The sequence below is a fragment of the Marmota flaviventris genome, chromosome 2 (assembly GCF_047511675.1).
Source record: "Marmota flaviventris isolate mMarFla1 chromosome 2, mMarFla1.hap1, whole genome shotgun sequence".
NCBI classification, from domain to species: domain Eukaryota; kingdom Metazoa; phylum Chordata; class Mammalia; order Rodentia; family Sciuridae; genus Marmota; species Marmota flaviventris.
The window spans coordinates 61,013,217-61,035,167 of NC_092499.1; the positions used below are offsets into that span (position 1 = coordinate 61,013,217).

General features: G+C 40.7%; 1 protein-coding gene across 3 annotated transcripts in view; it reads right to left on the minus strand.

Annotated features, from left to right (window-relative positions):
• Positions 1 to 201: 201 nt before the first annotated feature.
• Positions 202 to 21,951, minus strand: part of Vcpkmt (valosin containing protein lysine methyltransferase) — a 36,326-nt gene continuing 14,576 nt past the window's right edge. For 2 of the 3 annotated variants that reach the window (XM_027929737.3, XM_027929739.3), the window contains one exon: positions 21,516 to 21,576. In XM_027929737.3, the coding sequence (XP_027785538.1) occupies positions 21,559 to 21,576 (18 nt within the window). In that variant the 3' untranslated portion in view covers positions 21,516 to 21,558. Of the gene's footprint in view, positions 469 to 21,515; positions 21,577 to 21,951 lie in introns of those variants that run through there. The other variant, XM_071607879.1, reaches the window with a different exon arrangement.

Below are 21,951 nucleotides of genomic sequence, written 5' to 3' on the forward strand. Positions count from 1 at the left end.
CTGGGTGAGAAACAAGAGGGAAGCATATATAACATATATATCACTGGACAAAGGGAAGATTCATGACCTGAGTGGAACCACATAAGATTTCATCATGTCACTCAGAGGCACACAATTTAAAACTTATGCACTGTTTATTTATGGAATTTCCCATTTATTATTTTCAAACTACAACTTGACTATAGGTAACTGAGATCATGGAGAGTGACATCAAAGATAAGGAAGGACTGTTGTCAAGTGCCAGAACAGGGCTTTGCACCCTGGCCTAGCATCACAGGACCCCAGCTCTATATCATTGTCTTGCTGGGCTCCCAGATTGACCTCTTAGGCAGTGGGAGGTTCAAGTGCCTCCGTAGGATCCTAGTTTCTGTTGTCTTTACACCACTCTTGGATGAAGCCCTCAGGCCTGGGTATAAGAGATGGGCCCCAAGCCAGGGAATCTTCTTGCCTGCCAGTTTACACAGCCAGCTGGAGAGAGAGGAGAAAAGAGAGAGTGCCTATAAGCCACTGGATTTTCATTTGATTCCAGGTCCCCTCTTTCTCAGAAATTCTCCTTTAACTAGTATGTGGTGCAGCCTTGGCATGGGAGTGACCCTAACGCACAGCAGAGTTTGAGAATCACCATTCTTGCTGTTTCTGAGTGTTGTTGGGTGGTACCAATGACATCACATGGGAGTTTGTTGGAAATGAGGAATCTCTTGCCCCACCCAAGACCTACTGAATCAGCAACTTGGAGGTGGGGGTGAAGAGAAGGGAGCCAGCGTTTCTTACATGATTCTGCTGCATCCTACAGTTTGAGAATCTCTGCTCTAAACAAAAAACTAAAGAGATCATCACCTGCCATGGTTTGATTTGTCAATGGTCACGTACTGTGATGTTGATTACAAAGGTAAATTTGATGGACCCAGGGAATGAGACTGTCCATGTGTGTCCCCTAAGAATTAAATCTTTAGGCTCATGAGAAAGTGTTTAATTATAACTTGGGATCAAATGGAATTCACTGCAGCACCTGAGAAGGGGAGCGGCCTTATAAAACTATGATGATACAACTCAGCAGCTGTGTGCCAGGAGCTGCTTCAGAAAGTCTTGCTGGCCCAGGGAGAACATGGTCCTTGAGGACAGGAAGGCAGAGTGAACAGCTGAGGGGATTCAGCAATCTCTTTAGTCAAGGCTTCTCACCTTGGATGGTATATTGGTCTCTTTGGACTCTCTGCCATCAGGCCATCCATTTTCTCACAGCTTAGAAGATCAAAGTCTGAAATCGAGGTAGATGCAGGGTTGCTTCTTCTGAAGCGTCTGAGGGAGAATCAGCTCCCCACCTCTCTCCCAGCTTCCCTGGGCTTATAGGGATATCACTCCAATATCTGCCTCCATCTTCACATGGCCTTCTCCATGGAGTCAGTAGAGTAGAGCAAAAGGACCAGAGGGAGGAAAGAGGGGAGAGAAAGGGGAAGTCCTGGGGAATGATACTGGCCAAATTCTATTCTTATATTGTGTGCATGTGTGAATATGTAATAAGAGATCCCACCATTTTGTACAACTATAATGCACCAATGGAAAAAATAAGGAAAAAAAGTTCCTTGTCTTTTCTTTTAGAAGGACAGTATTGTCCAACCTAAATCCAGGATGGTGTTATTTTGAGATTTTAATGACATCTGCCAAGATCCTATTTCCAAATAAGATCACATTCACAGGTCCTAACTGGGGGTTAAAACTTGGATGTTATCTTTTTTACTTCAGATGGGGAATAAATTTCATTTTCTTCAACTGCCTGTCTTAATGTTAATTCTGAGCAAAGGAATTACTGAAAGTAACTTTGATTCTTTCAGGGCAAACGTGGATGGGCTTGGAGTATAGTACTAATGACTGTCTTCACAGAAATCCGTGTTATATAAAGTGCTTTGTGTGATCATTTAAGTCCAGCCAAAGAGTTGGGAGGTTTCTGTGCTGTTGCATAAAGGGGGGGACTGAGGCTCAGGGACTCAAGCTCACAGAAGCAAGGGGGTAAAACCTGGACTGAACTCAGCCCTCCCACTCTAATTTCTTGCCCCTTCTGTTGGGTTAGCTGCTGTTAGGAGTCATGATAGTAGGTCCTCAGAGTGTCTGTGTTCTTGTCAACTTAAAAAGACTGGCATTTCTACGGTTACTGCAGGTGGGTGCCTGACTCTCTGTGGGTTCTGTGTGCTCTGTTTAGTGATGTGATGCATGCTTCATTTCTAGGTCTTCATCGCTGAGCCCAAAGGCCCCAGCTTTGCTTATTCATTTCTGACGTGACTGCGGCTGCCTTCATTCTGGGTCTTTCTTGCCTGAGCTTCCTGGATTTGAGATCTTCCTGGTGGCTACCTCTTCTCTGTACACAAGGAAGATGAGAGTGAATTTCAAGCATCTTTGGTGGGAAAATTTGCGCTTGAAGGCCAACTGCAAATGTGTTTGTGCAGCACCCATGAAAACACCTGTCACTTAGGGACAAGTGAATTTGACATCATACGACTCCCAACAAAGAGCAATAGCCCAGGTCTCCTGTTTACTCTCTTCATGACACTATGTGCGCTAGGAATTCAGACACAACCAGCTGAAAACTCCTGCCTCTCTGTCCTCTATTGCTCTCTCTCAGAAACTCTGGCCCTTGGTTTTCCAGCCATCAGCATGACTAACCCACCATCACCTCAGACTCCAAATTTCAAAGACAATCTTATTTTCCCCTTCTGAATTGTTCCCCTTTCTAACATTTTTACATCTGCTTAATGGTTCCATCCCCCAAACAAACATCCTTGTTCACTCTTCTCTCCTCTGCTCTTTATGTTCAATTTCTTACCACGAGACAGGAGGCAGGAACAGAGATGGAGAGACCAGGAAGGGAATACACATTTTTTCATGCTCATCCTAAAGAGTCAGACATGTGCTGCATGCTAACTCATTGATCTCAGTAATCCTGCGAGGTAGGCTCAGTGTCACTCTTCTAACTATAGGTGGAAGATGGAGGCTCACAACAATTCAGGGCCTTCAGGTCACGCAGATATGAGGTGGGAATCCAGCCTGTGCTCTGTGCACTACACTAGACCATTTAGCCTTTCATGGCTAAATGTTCTTTCGTGGCTTCCAAATTTGCTACTTCTTTTTTTCTACCACCACCCCAGGTCAGGCCTTCACCACCTTCTTCCTCAATGGCTACAACTGCTTGCCAGCCATTCCCTGTCTACTCTTTTCTGCTCTAATTTGCCCATGTCTGACTGCTTTCTATTTACCTTATGTCCCCCGTTGATCTGGTCCAGTGCCAGGTTTGGGCAGGGATTCAGTATATTTAGTCAATAGAGTGATCTGGGCCAGACTCAATAGGAAATTTATTTTTCAAGCATCTAAATATGATTTTTGATTAGACTAGGTCTCACCTGCTGGGTCTGTGCCTTGAAAGGATGAGAAGTAGCAAAATCATAACAGATATAGACTAGGTTAATAATACAGCTGGCCTTTTACCATCCTTGTTAATGGAGAATGAGGACAGGACTTAACATGGGGAGATCATAGCTAATCTACAAAGCTTATCATAGATGATAACATTAATCTTCTCCCCTGATAAGTCTGCAGCCAACTGTTTTTCTCTACCTCTGTACAGCTTCAGATGGAGATAAATAAGTCCCAGGCACTAATTACCTTACACACTAAATCCTTTAGCCTAAATGGGAGTTTGTAAAAGCCACAAGTAAAGGAATTACTGCATTCTCAGGAGGCTTTGATGAAGAAAAGTAACTATCTTCAGCTTAGCCTGATGGTGGAACAAAACCTCAAGATGTAGCTTTCAGGGGGAAGGTGGATTTTATAGAGTGGAGTTCTACATGCTTATCTTATGTGGCATATAGGGAAGTGTACAAGTTCATATCACAGATATTTCCTTTACCAACCTGCGTTTAGATCAAAAGAGTATAGTGTTAGCAGGTCCTAATAAAATATGGTAAATATCTTGCACAACTGACCATTTTCTAAGTAACAGATATGAAAATCACACCTGATTCTTCTCTTCTGACAAGACAGTATCACTGTCAGGGGTCCACTAGCTCCCACACTCCCTCCCACTATGCAGTTTAAAATATTTTGATCAATATGCCCATTTGTTCAATATATTTGTTACATAGCTGACTTCTCAATCACAATATACAGCAAAGATGTATATGAAAATCTAGTCAGATAAGAAGAGTAGCTAGACTCAGCATTTAAAGTTCCTTCTCATTGAGAACAAATTGGTGTAATGTCTTTGTAGTGTCATTGCAAGTGATTCAAATTTAAAATACAAACATTCTTAGACCTAACAGTTCCACTTCTAGGTTTTTTTTTTTTTTAAATAAATAGCAACAACAATAATAAAGACAGAACAAATATACTTACATGTGTAGATAAATATTTATTTCAGCATTATTTTTAAGAGCATAAGGCTAGATCCAATTAAAGTATTCTTTAATAGTGATAATTAAATTATGATACATCCAATTAAATTCATGATGAAATCATGAGAAAAATGAGGTAATTATTTTTTTAAGTTAGGTTCTTTTTGATACTTTATTTTTTAGTTATAGTTGGACACAACACTTTTATTTATTTTTATGTGGTGCTGAGGAGGTCTTGCACATGCTAGGTGAGTGCTCTACCACTGAGCCACAACCCCAGCCCCAAATGAGGTAATTCTTTATGTGATAATACTGAATATGGTATGTGCTACAAAACATAAAAGCCCAGAGGAGTGGGTTTAAGAGTGTAAGAATACGTATTGTGCAGTTTTCTTTCTTGGGTGTAAAAGGGATACAGAAGCATTTATTTATTAAAATCAAATTACAGGTAAGTGCCCCTTCTCCATTTATTTACTATTGAGTTTATTGTAGATCTCGGAAGACTCATTCTCATTATATAATTCAAGTTATTCTAAGAAGCAAGGGTGATATCACTTCTGAATTAAAATGAGAAAGAGAAAGGGATTAAAAAATAGATGTCATAATGTAAGAAAAACATAGAAATAGAGTTGCTACCATGGCATCCCTTCATGATTCTTCTCACTGAAATATATTGCTTTCTTTAGGCTTGTACTGGTATGTTGTTGGAAGTAGGTGTCTTTTTAAAAAAAATCTATAATGCTGAATAATGCTGGCTCCTTATGCCATTTCTGGTCTGAAGAGCAGAACTGGGTCCTCATTTTCTTTCAGCTACATAAAATAAGGGATGATTATAAAATACAAGATCTCACTCATGTTTCCAGGGAATTTCTAATCCAACACTGATAGGCAGACTAGAATAGTGGGGACCATGATGTTTCAGCTCCAAGTACCTAATCTTGGGACAGTGATTGTTAGGATGGAAAGCATACATTTATGAGGAATGTCTCAATATTTCCTGGTATAATTGGTTTGATCCCTTGAACTCTCCCAAGGTAGAAGAACACAGCAGGTTAAGAAGATAGCTCTGAAGCCAGAATCAGGATTTGATTCTCAGGCTGCTATTCACTAGCTATTTGACCTTGAATAAGCTACTCTCTGGCCTTGTTTTTCTCATCTATAAGATGGAGTTAACTCTAGCACCTGTTTTCTAAGGTTGTCATAAAGATTAAGCAAATAAATATAAGTAAAATATATAACAAGTACTTAATCCATGCAGGACATTGCTACACACTTAAATCTATTTCAGAAAGAGAAAGTCATATTTCTGCTGAGCAAGCATTAAAAGCTTCAAACCCCTCACTGTTCTTCCTCTAGCCAAGTCCCCCTGCCCCAGGCCATTACAGACAAGATCTTTATCTCTTAAAGTTCTATAGAACATTTTTTCCTAAGCAATGCTGTCTACTGCAATGCAAATAAACTCCTTATTTTATCATGAAATCATTTCTGAATCCCACAGCCATTAATTTCAAACCCAGACTTGTCTTGTAGTTAATTATCAGTTTTCTCAGGAGTTGAGAATGTAGAGCTTTTATTAATTTATGAAAAGTTTAAGTACCCACCATGATGGTGGTGACAGAGGTGACAGTGGTATCCAGGAAGATCCAACTGACCATTGGTTCTGGTGTATTAGGAACTCCAATCTGCAGAATGAGACACTATCTCAGTGAAGCCTCTATTAAAAGCGTGGCAGTTTCCTACTGTGTAAGCAGGATGTGGGATTCCAGAAAAGAGGTTGCTGTGGGATCCTGAGCAAGCCTTCACTTGCCTGGACCTGTTTCATTATCTCTAAAACAAAGAGATTGAATTGAAGGCTCTTTTTTGTTCTTTTCTATCCAAAAGACTCTTAATGGATGTGAACTCTGACTCAAGAAGCTAGGGTTTTTTCACTGACACAGTTCCCTCAACCCAGTCTTACTACCACCCACTGAAGCACACAAAGGGGGTGAAATAACAGCTCCCATTTACTGAGTGCTAAGTGCTGAATGTTTTATATACATCATTGCACTTAATCCTCAAAATAAATCTGTGAAGTAGCTATTAACTTTTCAGATGCCCAGAGAGTTCAAGTTGGAGGACAAAATAGAGCCTGGCTTCTTTGTTTTGTTTTGTTTTGGTACCAGGGATTGAACTCAGGGGCACTCGGCCAGTGAGCCACATCTCCAGCATCATTTTGTATTTTATTTGGAGACAGGGTCTCACTGAGTTGCTTAGTGCCTCGCAATTGCTGAGGCTGGCTTTGAACTCCCAATCCTCCTGCCTTAGCTTCCCTAGCCTCTGGGATTACACCCGGAAAGCCTGGCTTCTTCTTTGTAAAAGGGGAAAATGGACTAAATTACTAAAGCCATTCTATAAGTGAAGATCCATTGTATCCAGTCAGCCAGTCCCAGGTTGGGGTCCAGAACTGAGGGATTCCTGGAGGGGGTGTAAAAACAGGATCATTCTTGGTTTCTTTTTTTACTTTGTTTTGTATCAGCCATACTGATTTTATGAAACAGAATCCAAGAAGTTCTAGAGTCCTTGAGATCCTCCAGGGCAAACACTTGATTCCAGACCTCCTTCTCAAGAATTCAGATTCCTCCACAGTTCCTCTAGGGAGAGGTACTGAATGGAGTTCCCCTCCTGTGGGTTTTCAGTTTGCATCAGTGCCATGATGCGACTTCACTTTTGGGTCTGGTTTCAAAGCATGCTTATGATTCTACCACAGCCACATATTTTCTGAGTCCATCTTCGTTCCATGCCATAAGCATTTCAGTCTACAGAGCCAATCCATCTCTCTTTGTTTCTCCCTCACACACACTCACTCATATTTTCTCATTCTTCAAAGACATTTCACAGTTCAGAATAAACACATCAAAACGAAGGCTATTGTGTGAGACAAGAAAGTACATACAAAAGAAGTAAAAGCCTGATTCTTGAGTCTTCAGCCAAGAACTGAGAGGTGTCTATGAAACCATGCTACTCTAAGGACTGAGGGCTGCAATAAATAGAACTCATCAGAGACTCAGACATTCTCAGAATGAGAAACACAAACATTTATTAGGAGCAGCTGCATGTGTCTGAGCTCCTGGAGGGATATAGGAGAGCACTGGCTTCATTCACTGTTATGGAAAAGGCTATGCGGTCAGTGCCAAAAGGAGCTAGCCAGGCAGCAGCATCCACTCCTCCCGCCTCCCCTGGCTCTGGGCTACAGGCCCTCTCACCCCACCAGGCCACTGGTGACCTCGTGCCCCTGTCAGGCAGGAGAGTGTGGGGACTTCACAGGCAGCTGGGGCAGGGGGGTCTGCTGGCCCATCTTCAGGTGGGCAGGGGCAGGATCTGACCTGGACAGCAAGGAGTGGGCTCCCCTGCCCCTGAGGCAGAAGGACAATAAGGCCTCCCAACAGGAAGCATGAACCCTGGCCTGTGGGCCAGTAAGGAGGTACTATTTCTTGTCACCTGGAAATGGAAGTCATCTTACTTCTGGTCAGACTTTCACTTCTGGTGGGTTCTCTGGATAGTACTTGGCAAATAGGAAGATGAAACATCCACTTAAATTTGAACTTTGGATAAGCAAATGGTACTGTTTCAGTATACATCTGACCTAAATACTGGAGAGCATACTTGTACTAAAACATTTGGATTTATCCTAAATTTAAATATATTTGGACATCTTTTATTTTATCAGCAGTTCTTTCCCCCCTGTAGCCTTCCCTCTGGCTAAGCCTGGTCCCAGGTGAAAGTTTATTCAAGCTACCCACTCTTAAGCAGAAATTTGCTTAGTTCTGATTCTCCTGTAGTTTTTGGTGAAAAGGCAAAGACCCTAGGCTATATCTGCTGAATAATGCCTCTGGGGTGGAGCCCCAGTACGCACTTTCTCAAGTTGTCATATAAGTGATTTAAATACATATTTCTATTAATTATCTACTGCTTCTGAACAAATTACCCTAAAAATTGAAGCTAAAAACCACCATGCGTGAGAAATTTACTGATTTAGCTTTATGATTCTGACTCATGGCCTTCCATGATGCTGCAATCAAGGTGTTAGTTTAGGCCACAGTCATCTCAAGACTTCACTGGCGCTAGAGAATCTGCTTCCAAGCTCACTCCTATGGACCCTGACAGGCCTCAGGTACTTGCTAGTTATGGCTGGAAACATCTGTTTCTTGCCATAGGAGCCTCTCTATAGGGATGGCCTCTGGCTTTCCCAGAGATAGGAATGAGGGGGGGTAGGGTGGGAAGTAGGACCAAGTTCACAAAAGTGAACCATCAACACAAATCCACCCAAGGAAGGAGGGAAGAGAATTATAAAACTAAGAATAATACAGAGAGACAAAACTCATAAAAGGCCATTGTAGAGACTGCCTACCTCTTCACTTTCTTTTGAGAATTATTACTACAGATCAATCCTCAACACATCGCAACCAAGACCACATTTTGAAATTAGACTTAAAAGTCTTTCTTCACTTATTTTTTCCTGCTTTCATCCCTCCTCCTGATCTACCCTTTTGGTGATCTGAAGCAATAAAAATGGAAACTAAAAAGAAATAAAGAAGAAAAACAACAACTCAAAATGACAATCTTAGTAGAATAGCTAAATGTTAAAAATGTTCACATATATTGTTTGAATACAAGAAAATTATATGCAAATCCCATGCATATATAGCTCTGTTCTCCTAAAAATATCTAATTATTCAATGTGGTCTTTGGAGAATCTCCCATGAAATATTAGAAATATATAAGTAGGGTGACCAATTAGGTGTTTGGTCATCTTCATAAGAAGGAGTCAAGAAGAGATCATGTCAGGGTAAAGCATCTGCTTAGTGTGCATGAGACCCTGGCTTCAATCAACACTGTTGCTGCTGCTGCTGCAAAAAATAAAATAAAATAAAATAAAAGAATAAAAGAGATAACATTAGTTATTGTGCCCCTACCTGGAAACTGAGTGGATCCACTTTGTGATGCAGTAAAGAGGGCATAAACTTTGAGCTGGAATCCAACCAATATGTGACTTTAGCAATCATCTCATTTAGAAAATAGGGACCATAAATCTGCTGTAGTGAAATTTAAATGTAATGATGCATATGGAAATGCCTTATAAACCAAGAAGTGTCACTCCTGGAATGAAAGGTGGAACCAAAAACATCACTGGCTTTGTACTTTCACAACCAAGTCTGACATTTGCTCTTTCAATGTTTTAAGTAGGCAGATTCTGATGACTTCCTGGAAAGGTGAACGTAGCCCACAGAAGCCATATGACACATATCTAATTTCCTTCCTTCTTTCCTTGTGTCCCCCGCCATCTTTCTTCCTTCATTTATTTTTTTGTTGTGGTGGTGTGAGGGATTGAACCTAGGGCCTCTTTTATGTGATAGGCAGTAACAGTAAGTTTGTTTACATCAGCAATACCACAAACACTTGAATAATATATTATGCTACAATGTGACAACAGTTGCAACAATTTTCAGCTTTATTCTAATCTGTGTGTGTGTGTGTGTACACACGCGCGCACGCACCCATGCACACACATGTAGGCTCACACTGGGGAAGTAACTTGTTATTGCTAAGCAAGCACCTTACCACTGAGATACATCCTAGCCCCTTAATGTTCATTTTAATTTGCAACCCCAAACTGATCTACGGTGTTCCCTAGAAAATGCTCAGCTCCTGAAAAGGACAGTCATCTTTATTGTATCCTCGGTGACAAGTTTTACAGGAAATCTGTGCAAAGTTCTGATGAGAAAGACATGATTCATTTTTCACAGTTCTGATGGTATGACTCCCTCCTCTATCAGAAAGAACTGAACCTCCCTAGCAGTGCTCCTTCCCTAACTCTCTTCCACTCCCATTCTTCAATGTTTGGGAGGCATTCTGTTGGGTAAAAAAGGCAGTGATCTATAAATTGTTAAAAGTGTTCATCCCCTCTTTCTTTTTTCTTCCAGCTTTACCAATTCTGATCAAGCCTGCCCAGTTATATAAACCCAAAGTCATATTCAAAACAGACAATATTGTTTCAAACTGACTGCTTTTCTTTGAGGTGGGTCAATTATCAAGACTTTTGGTCCTTCTGTCTCCTCCATTCACCCCTCTGCCCTGGCTGTGAGTCTGAGGCACCCCTCAAAGACCCAGGACTGATTGTGATGCAAAGGAATGATGACCTGGCTCTGTCTCTTCTGTTCCCTGCACAGATAAGTGATTCTGGACCTCTTTGTGTCTCAATAGGGAGAATGTTATCTGGCTATCCTATCGCATAGGGATGGTGGTTTTAAAGATCAAATCAGATAGGATTAATATAAATAAAAGACTTTTTAAAATCTTAGCATGCTATATAAATATGAGGTGGTTAGTTTATTAGAATCCTTCCTTTGATGTGCTTTAGATATCTGGCCAGCTGAGCACTTAAAGTATTTTTATTTGCATTGGTTACTAGATGAGAATTTCTACTCATTGATCTTAGAAAACTTACCCAATAATTATAATAATATCAATACTTACACATGCTGTTGCCTCACACTCTCTGTTTTGTAGTTTCAACACCTAAGAGGTTGATTTTTGCCCTAGTTCTTAATTGGTGGTGATGTGCCACAGACTAGATTCTAAGGTGTGCCTTTCCCGAACATTAAAGGTGGTAATATTTCCTCTTATAGAGAACTTACTTTTTGATTTTATATCATTTCTAGATATATCATTGCTAGATTTGACGTGTTTTTAAAATCTATTTTCGAAATCAGCAGTTTTACCTCAATAACATTGATTTTTAAAAAAAATGAGTAGTACTTAACCTAACCTTAGACAAGTACAATTAAAGAGAAGATTATAAACATATTTTTCCTGATTTGCTACGTTGAATGCAACTTGCAATTAATATATAACTAAAACATTAAAACCATATCAAAAGAAATGACAAAAACAAAAATGTTCACCTACAACCTTAGTAGTCTGATATCAACAAGTAAATAGACTGAAAATGAAACAAACTGTTTGGATAGCAGCATTTTCCTTCTGAAGAAGAAAGGATGAAAGAGCTGTGTTCAAAGATTCAGCTTCATCCCACAGCTCTTTTCATCTTTCCAGGGCACTTAGGGATTAGTGGGTAGGGTCAGAGCCTTGCATAAGATCTTACAACAAATTCTTGATGAAGCTGAGCAAAAAACATGGTGGTGTTGAACCCAAGTGCCTACATATTTGTCAAACATTATTTTGGGTGTTTCTGTGAGGATGTAAACTCATATAGACATACAACTTTTAGGCTCGGACAGGATCCTTAATTATTTTAAGTACACTGGCTGGTGAAGTGGCTGTAAGGAGAAGTTTGCGGTTCTGCCCTACCAGGAGCCAAAAGGCTGGGCTGAGTTCCCTTCCTACCAAGTACAGGCTGGGAGATGTGGAATGAGCCACTGAACTTTTCTCATCTGAAAAACTGAAAGCACTTTAAAAATACTACTGTGTAATGTTTGGTATTATTTTACTTACTGTATTTCCTAAGTTAATAGTAATAGCTAAAGTAGGCGTGGTGGCATCTCTCTGTAATCCCAGGGACTTGGGAGCCTGAGGCAGGAGGATCCCAAGTTCAAGGCCAGCCTCAGCAATTTAGGAAGGTCCTGTCTCAAAATTAAAAGATAATAAAAAAGGGCTGAGGATATAGTTCAGTAATAGATTGCCCCTGGGTTCAATACTAAGTACCACACACATACAAAATAAGAGCTAACATCTATCCAACTACCCCCATTAGGTGAGTAGCATGTCCTTATTTTACAAATGAAGGAACTGGAGCATAGAAAAGTTAACCATTGGCTTAGGTCATGCGGCTAGGATGTAGCAGAGCCAGGCTCTACACCTGAGTCTATCGGAACAAAGAAATGATTAGCTCTGTGACCATGGGGAGTTATGTAACTGCTTTAAATGCTGATATTCTTGTATGTACCATGGGATACCCATCTACCTCCTAGGCCTATCGTGAGAATTCAGGAATGACATTTGGGGCAGAATCTAGCACAGTGACTGTTGTGTGCTCTGAATGTGATAAGAATTTCTATTACAGGCACCTGTATGGATTGCCTCCTCCCAAAATCTATATGTTGAAATAATACCCTCCAATGTGATGGCATTATGAGGTGAGCCTTGGGGAGGTGATTAGGTCATGAGGGTAGAGCCCTCATGAATGGGATTAGTGCCCTTATGAAAATGCACAAGAGCTTTCTTTCTTTGCTCTCTGCCATGTGAGGACAACAAGAAGAGAATCATCTGCATATTGGAAGAGGGCCCTCACCAGCCACTAGATCTGCTGGCACCTTGACCTTGGATGTCCCAGCCTCCAAACTGTGAGATACAAATGTCTAGTGCATAAACTACCTAGTCTGGGTATATTTGTTACAGTAGTTCAGGCTAAGACAATAGCTCATGTCCCAAACCACCAGACCCTTTGCACAATCCAATTGTATGCTAACAAGGGAAGCCACCTTACTTGCTGGAAATCAATGGCTAATCTGCCATATTTATCAAAATCTTAAGAAATTTTATACTTAGCCAGACTGGTGGCATACTTTCAGTGACTTGGGATGCTGAGGCAAGAGGATTGCAAGTTCGAGGCCAGCCTCGGTAATTTAGTGAGCCCCTCAGCAATTTAGAGGGACTCTGTCTAAAAATAATAAAGAACTAAGGATACAACTCTTTGGTTCAATCCCTAGAACCAGACAAAAAACAAAGAATATATAATGAAAAATCTAAGCTATTCTATAACTTGATTTTTGATAAATCAAAGATTCCTCAATATGCTGATAGAATGTACCTAAGAAACCTAGCTATAAAACTATAATATTATTGCTAGGGCTGCCATAACAAAGTATCACAGACTAAAAGCTTAATTAAAGAAATTTACTTCCACACTGTCCTAGAGACTATAGGGCCAAGATCAAGGTGTGGGCAGGGTGGACTCTCTCCTATGCTTGTAAGTGGCATCTTAACCTGTGTCTTCACATGATCTTCCCCTGCAGATATTGGTGTCCTATCCCTTCGTGTAAGGATACAAGTAGTGTTGGACTAGGGCCCACCCTAATGACCTAGTTAACCTTAATTACCCTGTTAAAGGCCCTACATCCTACCACAGTCACATTCTGAGGTAGGGAATAGATGTAAGCCTAGAATAAATATATATGTATACTTTATAAATACATACTTGTCAACTACATTCATAATAAAAACATATTCCTGAATATTGAACATTTTTAGAATCACTGACTATACATGAAAAATGTATTTATATACTGAATATGACTGAGAAAAATATGTGCATGAGGATGTCCACACAGAGTGTACTCTTTGAAACAAGCTTTTGAAAACTGCTTGTTTTGGTAAACTTGGCAAATCAGTGAATTGATACTTTGCTGAATTATCTCTCTGAGCATTCACAATAGGACAAATTGATCCAGAAGCTATTGAAAAATCTATGTGAACCAAACTCTAACAGCTGCTCTCCCACTCCAAGAATATCACAGTCTGAAAGAGAAAGGCACCCCAAAAACCTGCCCAGACACCAACAGCAATAGCCACTAGCTTGAGGTCAGCCAGCAAGGACATTCTGAAGGGAGCCAGAACCTGGGGAAGGCCAGTAATGTAGTACTCCTCTGGGGGCAGGGGGCTCTCAGAATCCTCGTATCTGGAAGGGCTCAGTCTTGAAGGTTACAGAAGATACGGGCAGTGAGTATAAAAAATCACCGAGATTGCTACAGTGCACCATGTAAAATAACAGAATTGTTGTGAGACACATGAGACTTTTGAGTGTGTGTATGTCAACAGTTGGAACATGGTCTTGGCTCTCCCTGGCTATCAACTCCAGGTTCTTCAGCTGTCAACTGAGGGGTGATGCTCTAAAGACATGAATATGTATAACAATTTCAGGGTGATTTTCCATATTCACCGCCCCTTGTCTTTCGTAACCTTCAAGATTGAGCCCTTCTAGGCAACCACAGAACTTCCTGTCTCTGAGCAACCTTAGCATCTGAGAAGGAACACCTGTGCATTTCTGCTGCTAAGCCCTCCCCTGAGATTCAGGCCTGGTGGGGAGCCTGTCCCATAGGCCACATGCTGGGGAGCCTTGGCACCCTGGAAGTCCAGGGTCCAGTGCCTGTTTAAGGCTCCACAGTAAGGCTTCCCATGAGCTGGGATAGTTAATTATGGCCCAGAGCTCCCACAAACCAAAGCAGCATTTACAGCCTGCCTGCAAAGACCTGCAACACTAACTTCTTTTGGGAACAGTAAAATAAGATATGGTATTGAGCTGAGGAATCAAAGGAAATGTATTTGGAAAACCAGGTCATTTCTTTTATTTTCTTCTCTCTCTCTCTTTTTTTTTTTTTTGGCACTGGGGATTGAACTCAGGAGCAATTAACCACAGAACCACATTCCCAGTACTTTTTTGTATTTTATTTAGAGACAGGGTCTCACTGAGTTGCTTGGGGCTTCACTAAGTTGCTGTGGCTGGCTTTGAAATTGTGATCCTTCTGCTTTAGCCTCCCAATCTTCTGGGATTACAAGTGTGTTGTCATCACGCCTGGCCCAGGTCATTTCTTGATGCTCTAAAGTATTTATGAAATACCTGTCATGTCCCAAGCTCTGTCCTGAAAGAATCCTTTCAGGAATCGGCATCTTTACCTGCCAGCGAGCAACCTGCCCAGTGTCTCAAAGCACAGTCCTGTTCCACTGAGTGCAAATGAAGAGAGATGGTGACTTACTGTCTCTGGTCACCTTCTGTGACGAGAGGGTGAGGGGGGCAAGATCAATCAGATTTTGTCTAGGATCAACAAGAGTCTAAAAGGAAGAAAGGCTGAAAGGCCAGGGAGAGCCAATTCATAATATATTTCCACTGCCTTCTGTGGAGCTTCAGCTGAGAAGCCTTCATACTCAGAGAGATGGATACTCACACAGGTGGCAGTTTATTCTCAAATTGAGCTTGCTGGCTCAGAAATAGGAAGAAGAAATCAAACCTTCTCTCAACCATGAGCACCAACCATAGGAACTCACATTTCTATCCAGCTTTCAAGTTAACCCTTGACTCATACCCATTTTCCTGCTTGAGCATCCTCCAGACTCTGTGGATAGACAGAACAAATGTCACCACTTCTATCCCCATCACCCCATCCCCATCTTACAGATGAAGAAACTCAGACCAAGCAAGTGACTAGCCTAAGAGCTCACAGCTAATTGCCAGCAGAGGGAGGAACTCAGCCTTCATGCTTTGGCTTCTATCTCATCCAGAAGTTTCTACTGAATGGAGCTAAGGCAAATTGTTAAAAAAGAGGACAGTATCAGGATGTCTTGAAGGTGTCTGCATAGCCACTCTCCCAATCATAGTTAATACTTGGTATTGATTGTTTAGAAAGTACCCCAGGGACTCAAAGGTAATCAGAGTTGAGGGAAGTCTCCTATAGTTGGAAAAGAGTTTTAGGGGCAAGGAGGATTCACAAGCCCCTGGGGAGGGCAGGGTGAACAGAATCCTACTGTCTTTGCCAGAAATCTCATGGAAGTGTGAGTGTTCCTCAACCCCCAGCCACAAAATGTTGGCATTTTTCAAGTCTATCTGGAAAACTATGACAATGCTTTGAAAACACTGCTAAGAAAGCCACGAATTCCTCTATAGTCTTTTTAGTAATTAATTATGAACATTCTCCTATAGCCTTCTCTTCCTTTCCCTTTCTCTCTTTCACTCATTCACTCACACACCCTACTTTGCTCACATTTTTAAGTCTGAACAGAGGCCTTTTTTTTATCTATATGCAAAGCAAAGCTCTGAAATGCTAAGTGGAAATATTAGTTGTGTGTCTTAGGTTAGCTCTGATGACATCAAACAGCATTTATATCAGCATTGACAGTATCAAGTCCATTCATATAATCTGGTTTCCTATTGTTTCATAATTTAATTCTCCTACAATTGCAGTGAAACATCTGTCAATCATTAATGCTGCATTTAAGATCAACTTAGGACTCTATTATAGGAAAAATAAGTGAATGGTTATCTTTATGTCTTTGAAAAGTTAGCTCCTATGAGAGTTAAGGGTCATTATGGAAAGTTTAGGGGCTGGGGTTGTAGCTCAGTGGTAGAGCACTTGCCTAGCATGTGTTAGGCACAGGGTTCGATTCTCAGTACCACTTATAAATAAATAAATAATAAAAGGTCTATCAACAACTAAAAATATTTTTAAAAAAGAGAAAGTTTCGAAATTCATAGTCTTTTTTAGTTTTTTTTTTCTTTCCTTAATTTGGTTTCAGAATGTGTATAGTCATGGCATAAAGACCTCAAGCATCCCATACAATATAATGACAATGAATTTTTAAAACTACCATACCAAAGTATTTGAAATAACACAATATGATATAAATTGATTGTATTTACAGTTTTAAATTGGGCAATATTAGAAAAAACTAGGCTCACTTCATCTTTTCAAACTCCTACTGCTTTGGAGTATTACATGTGAAGTCCAATAAAATGTGTATCTGTAACATCTGTACCAGCAGGGGCAGCTCTGCTTTCATTCCAGCGTCGCCCTCCTGGTATATACTGGGGGAGGGGAGGTTTCAGCTCTATTCTCTCCTCAGTGGCCTACCTAGAGTGGATTCCCTCCCTACCTCTTCCAGCTCTATCCTGTCCACCATGTGCTCTGCTTACAGACCATCCCTACCTAGAAGATGCTGCTTCCTTCTCTTGGGCTCCACAAAGGGTGAACAGGGAGCCAGTATATTTCCTACTACCTTCTCCCTTCATTTTCTGCCACCACCTGCAGGCTGTGCCCAGAGTGTCAGATTTTCCTGAAAGCTGCAATTATGATAGAAGAGGAAAAAAACTAAAACTCCATACTGAATGGGGCTTTCCCCCATAATGTAAGAGAAAAGCAGCAAGGAAGCACCTTCAGTTTCTGAGCTTACTCTCTGTTTTTTCAGACCTCACTACCAAGCAACGTATGCTAATATGCGTTTACCTCTCCCTCCACTCTTCAGCTATCCACTGGAGTTATTCAGCCCTGGAGTTTACTCCTCTCCTAAGCAACACTTCTCTATAGGCTCATCAGTTATTCTCTTCAAACAATGATCCTATGGCAGGGATGGAGAGGTGGAGTCTGTACATTTTCTGGGAGGAAGCAGGTAGATTTGCTCTTTTGTTAACACTTGTAAAAAACATTCCAACAACAATTTTTATTTTTTTCACGTTTGCTGACTAGTTCTACAATGTTTACTTTAGTAGTTTGAATAGGGTAAGATTTCACAGTATAATGAGCAACAGACAAGTGTTCTAGGATGTTTCTAAATCAACTAAGACGATTTGGTTGGTATTATGAGGAAAATGTAAACTTGAAAAAGCTTATTACTGCCAGGTGTAGTGGCATGGCACATACCTGTAATCCCAGCAACTGGGGAGGCTGAGGCAGGAGGAATGCAAGTTCAAGGCCAGCCTCAGTAACTTCACGAGGCCCTAAGCAACTTAGTGAGACCCTGTCTCAAAATAAAAAAATAAAAAGGGCTGGGGATGGGATCCAATGGCAAATTTCCCCCTGGGTTAAATCCCTATTACCAAAATAAATACATAAATAATAAAAAGTTTTTTAAAAGCAGATTATTTCCTGGGAAAAGTAGTCTTTGGGAAGGATTTTTTTTTTTTTTTTTTGGCGGGGGGGAGGGTGTGTGTGCCACGGATTAAACTCAGGGGCATTCAGCCACTTAGCCACATCCCCAACCCTCTTTATATTCTATTGTTTTAAAATACACGACAGCAGTGGAATGCTCTTTTAATATTTTATTTAAAGACAGTTTCTCTAAGTTGCTTAGGACTTTGCTAAGTTGATTAAGCTGGTCTTGAACTCACACTCCTCCTATCTAGCCTCCCGAGCTGCTAGGATTACAGGTGTGCACCACCGCATCCAGCTTAGAAAGCATCTTGAGTGGGTCTGAAGAGTAAGAAGAGGAGCCAGCTTCAGAGGCCAAAAATTAGGACAGTGTTCTAATTTCTCTGTGCTTCTGGAACAGACTTTCACATTCATTCTTGGTAGCTCAAAGTGTACTTTCAACTCAGTGTCGGAGTCCAAAGAGGAGTTATCTCTTATCTAGGAAGGCTCTATGGGGTTAGCTTGGGCCCTGCAACATCCACTCTAATTGGAGAGATGTTCTGTTTGGCTGGGCTTAGTTGTGGGGCAGGCAGAGGTGTCAGTGAAGTGGGTTCTTCAAGAGGAAGAGAGGACTTTATCAGAGCATGGGAGAGGGCCTGACACAGGACAGAAATCATAGTTACAGTTTTATACTACATGAAAAGATCCAAAGAAAAGAGAGAGGCAGCAAAGCATGCTGGATGTTGAGAGGAGTCCTGTTTGAGACCAGAACAAGAGGGACACAAAAAGAGATACACTGAATACTGGGCGTGGAGAGACTTTCAAGTTGGCTGATGTAAAGTCTAAAACTCCAGGTGAAGAGAGCGTTCCACCACCACAGTTTGCACAGGTGAGTGTGGGGAGATAAGGAAAATGGTGAGATTCTTAAAGGAGCATAAATTGGAGGCAATGGTAGTAAACATGGAATTAGCAGGAAGACTGTGAGAGAGCCTGCCAGGGGGTCTGTCTGATACACCGATTTCCTGTAGAAGCAAAAGGACTAAAGATAGAGGATGGTGATGCCATTATTAAAATAAGGATGTGAAACAGAAGAGTTAAATTTTGGAGAAATCGTGCTCAGAAATGGACATACTATTGGTTGACCAAACTGAAGAAGGTGCCAGGCAGGGAGCTGAGGAGAAGAGGCCACAGCTTGAGAAAGGAGTCTGAGTCAGAGGTCTACACAGGGCGTGTCTATAATAAGCTTGTAGTTAAAATCAAGAAAACTGAAGATCTATGAAGGAGAGTGTGTAGAGGTGAGTGGTCACAGGACAGGGATTGTGAGATATGGCAACAGAGAAAAAAAGATGAATTAAAGATGATGACGACTGAGAAAGGAAAAACAGATGGCTGGGCAGAGGGGAAAACCCAAATCTCCTTAAGTCAACAGGAGGGGCATTCCAGCCCCCAAAAGGAAATAAAGAATGAGAGTCCCCATGTTCAACACTAATATTTCCAGCGAGTGTTGGTTCTGTATTCCTCATACTCTCCGCATTCCTTCTCACAAGTGAATTTAGAACTAAGTCTAATGTACCACCATTAATGTTAAAGATTTACTGCTTTCTGAAAACCAGGAACTCCCATCCTGATCTAGGTTGTATTAATTTGAGACCAGAGCTTCTTATCATTAGTAACAACACATTTGGGAGGAGGTCTTCTCTCATTTTTATAGAATAAGGGACAGGTATTCAGTTGCACAAAGATGGCACTACTGCATATAACCCACTTGGAGACAGACATACCAAATATGAAATTGGCATATGAAAGGCAGGTTGGAAATACCAACGTATGAAATACAAATGAAGCTGTATGACCATCCACATATTTAAGAATTGCTGTTTCTAAGGCCAAAGCAGAAAACATTTCAATATTTCACCTTTATTCATTCTCTTTTTTTTTCCAATTATTCCTGAAATTCTGGTATTTCCCTGGGCCTTATCATGGATGTTCAATCCATCTGTACATTTGGGGTGATTTATAAGACTTCATCTTTCACTATCTACCCATTACTCCCTCAAACCTAGTTACTATATGACTATTACACATATCTAATCAGGTTTGCAGTGTGTGGTTGCTCAGGCTGGGTACTGCAAAGAGCACCATTGAGAGGGGATGTCATTCACACAGGAGACATTGTTATTGTTTTGAAGTTAAAGCAAAAAAATTCAAGTTATAACTGTTGACTCCAAAGTTGTATGATTGTGTACATAACAATTTTCTGGCAGAAGGCAATAAAATCTGTAGTTCTCATAAACTTACCACATTACAACATGAAGTTTTAAGGAAAAGGGTCTCTTTGTGATGTGTACCAGGGTGCTATGTGGACTGAAGAGCCTTGACCTCCAACAGGATGCTCTATGGACACCTATCTGACTTGCAACATCTTAGTCTAGCTCTAAGATAGTTCCTGAAACCATCCCTTCCCCTCAATTCCTACTGCTACTGCCTGAGTGCAGACTCCACTTTCCCTGTCTCTTGTCTGGCCATGGTTAATGCTTCCTTCCTGATCTTTTTATGACATATCTAATCCTATCCAGTCTACCCTTCCAACTGTTGTCAGAATGATTTTTCTACAATAATTTGACCAGGTGACTTCTCTGCTTAAAGTATTTAAATACTTTCTTATTGCTTACAGAATTCAATTTACACTTCTACATATGACATATAGGTGTTCCATATTCTTCCCCTGCCCTCGTGCCTACCTATGAGTTACTTCTTCCACAATGATCTAACCACACAGAAACCAAGTTTGATATGCTTGCACTACTTGTCTATAACATTTCACAGGTTGTCCCATGAGTTTCAACTTATCCTTCAAAAATATCAGCACAAGTCTCCCCCATGAACTCTTCCCTTACAATTCAAGTAAAATTGACCATACTTCCTTTGCACTGACACTATAACTGGTTTATATCTTTATTATTACAATTATCCCAAAATCACAACGATTTTTTTTCCTATGTCTCTCTTATTATGGGTGAATGGACAGTTTAAGGATATGGGATGCATCTTATTGATTTATTTGTCCCTAATATCCAAGAGAGTGATGTGTATCCCTGATACTTAGCATAGAGCCTGTTGATTGAATTGAATGAAAAAAAAAAAAAAGCATTGAGTTTCAGAGAAGCCATAGAGGGAGGATTTGATAATGAGATAAGGGAAAAGAACCATATTGTGGATTTTATATAAGTTGTTCTAGACTCTTTATACATAGGACCTCAGCTTTGAGTTAAATCTGGAGAAAATGCAACAACAATGAGCTACATTTCATTTGCTGTTCATTTATGTAAGTATTCTGAAAGGTCTCCAGAAACTTCTCTGCTAAGTTCTGCCCTCTGAAGCCTCCAGAAGTCTGCCACACTGGGCTCTTCATGTTTTCACAAGTGGACTACTTCTCTTTTTTGGTACATTCTGCTATGAACTACCAAACCAGTAATGTCCTAAACATTATTGATGTCATACAGGATTTTTTTTTTTTTTTAATGAGAGTAACTTCTTGATTCTTTCCCCCTGTGACTGCTTACTCTCTTCTATGACAATGGTGGAGTCTAAAAGCGAAAATGAAGAAATCTGGGTGAGCTGGGCCTAGTGGTACATAATTGTAATCCCAGCTATTAGGGAGGCTGAGACAGGAGGACTGCAAGTTCCCGGCCAGCCTCAGCAACTTAGTGAGACTGTATCTCAAAATAAAAAATAAAAAGACTGGGGAAAAAACTCAGTGGTAGAGCAACCCTGGGTTTAATCCCCAGTATGTCCCCGACCAACAAAATAAATAAATAAATAAATAAATCTGAGTGAGACATAAAAGTAAACCACAGGCACACTGCTATTAACTTGGAACTCTTTCTTTTTGACAACTGAAGATTATGTTTTCCTGGATCATGTTATGTGCCACTTACTTAGGACAGTGTCTTGAGTATCCC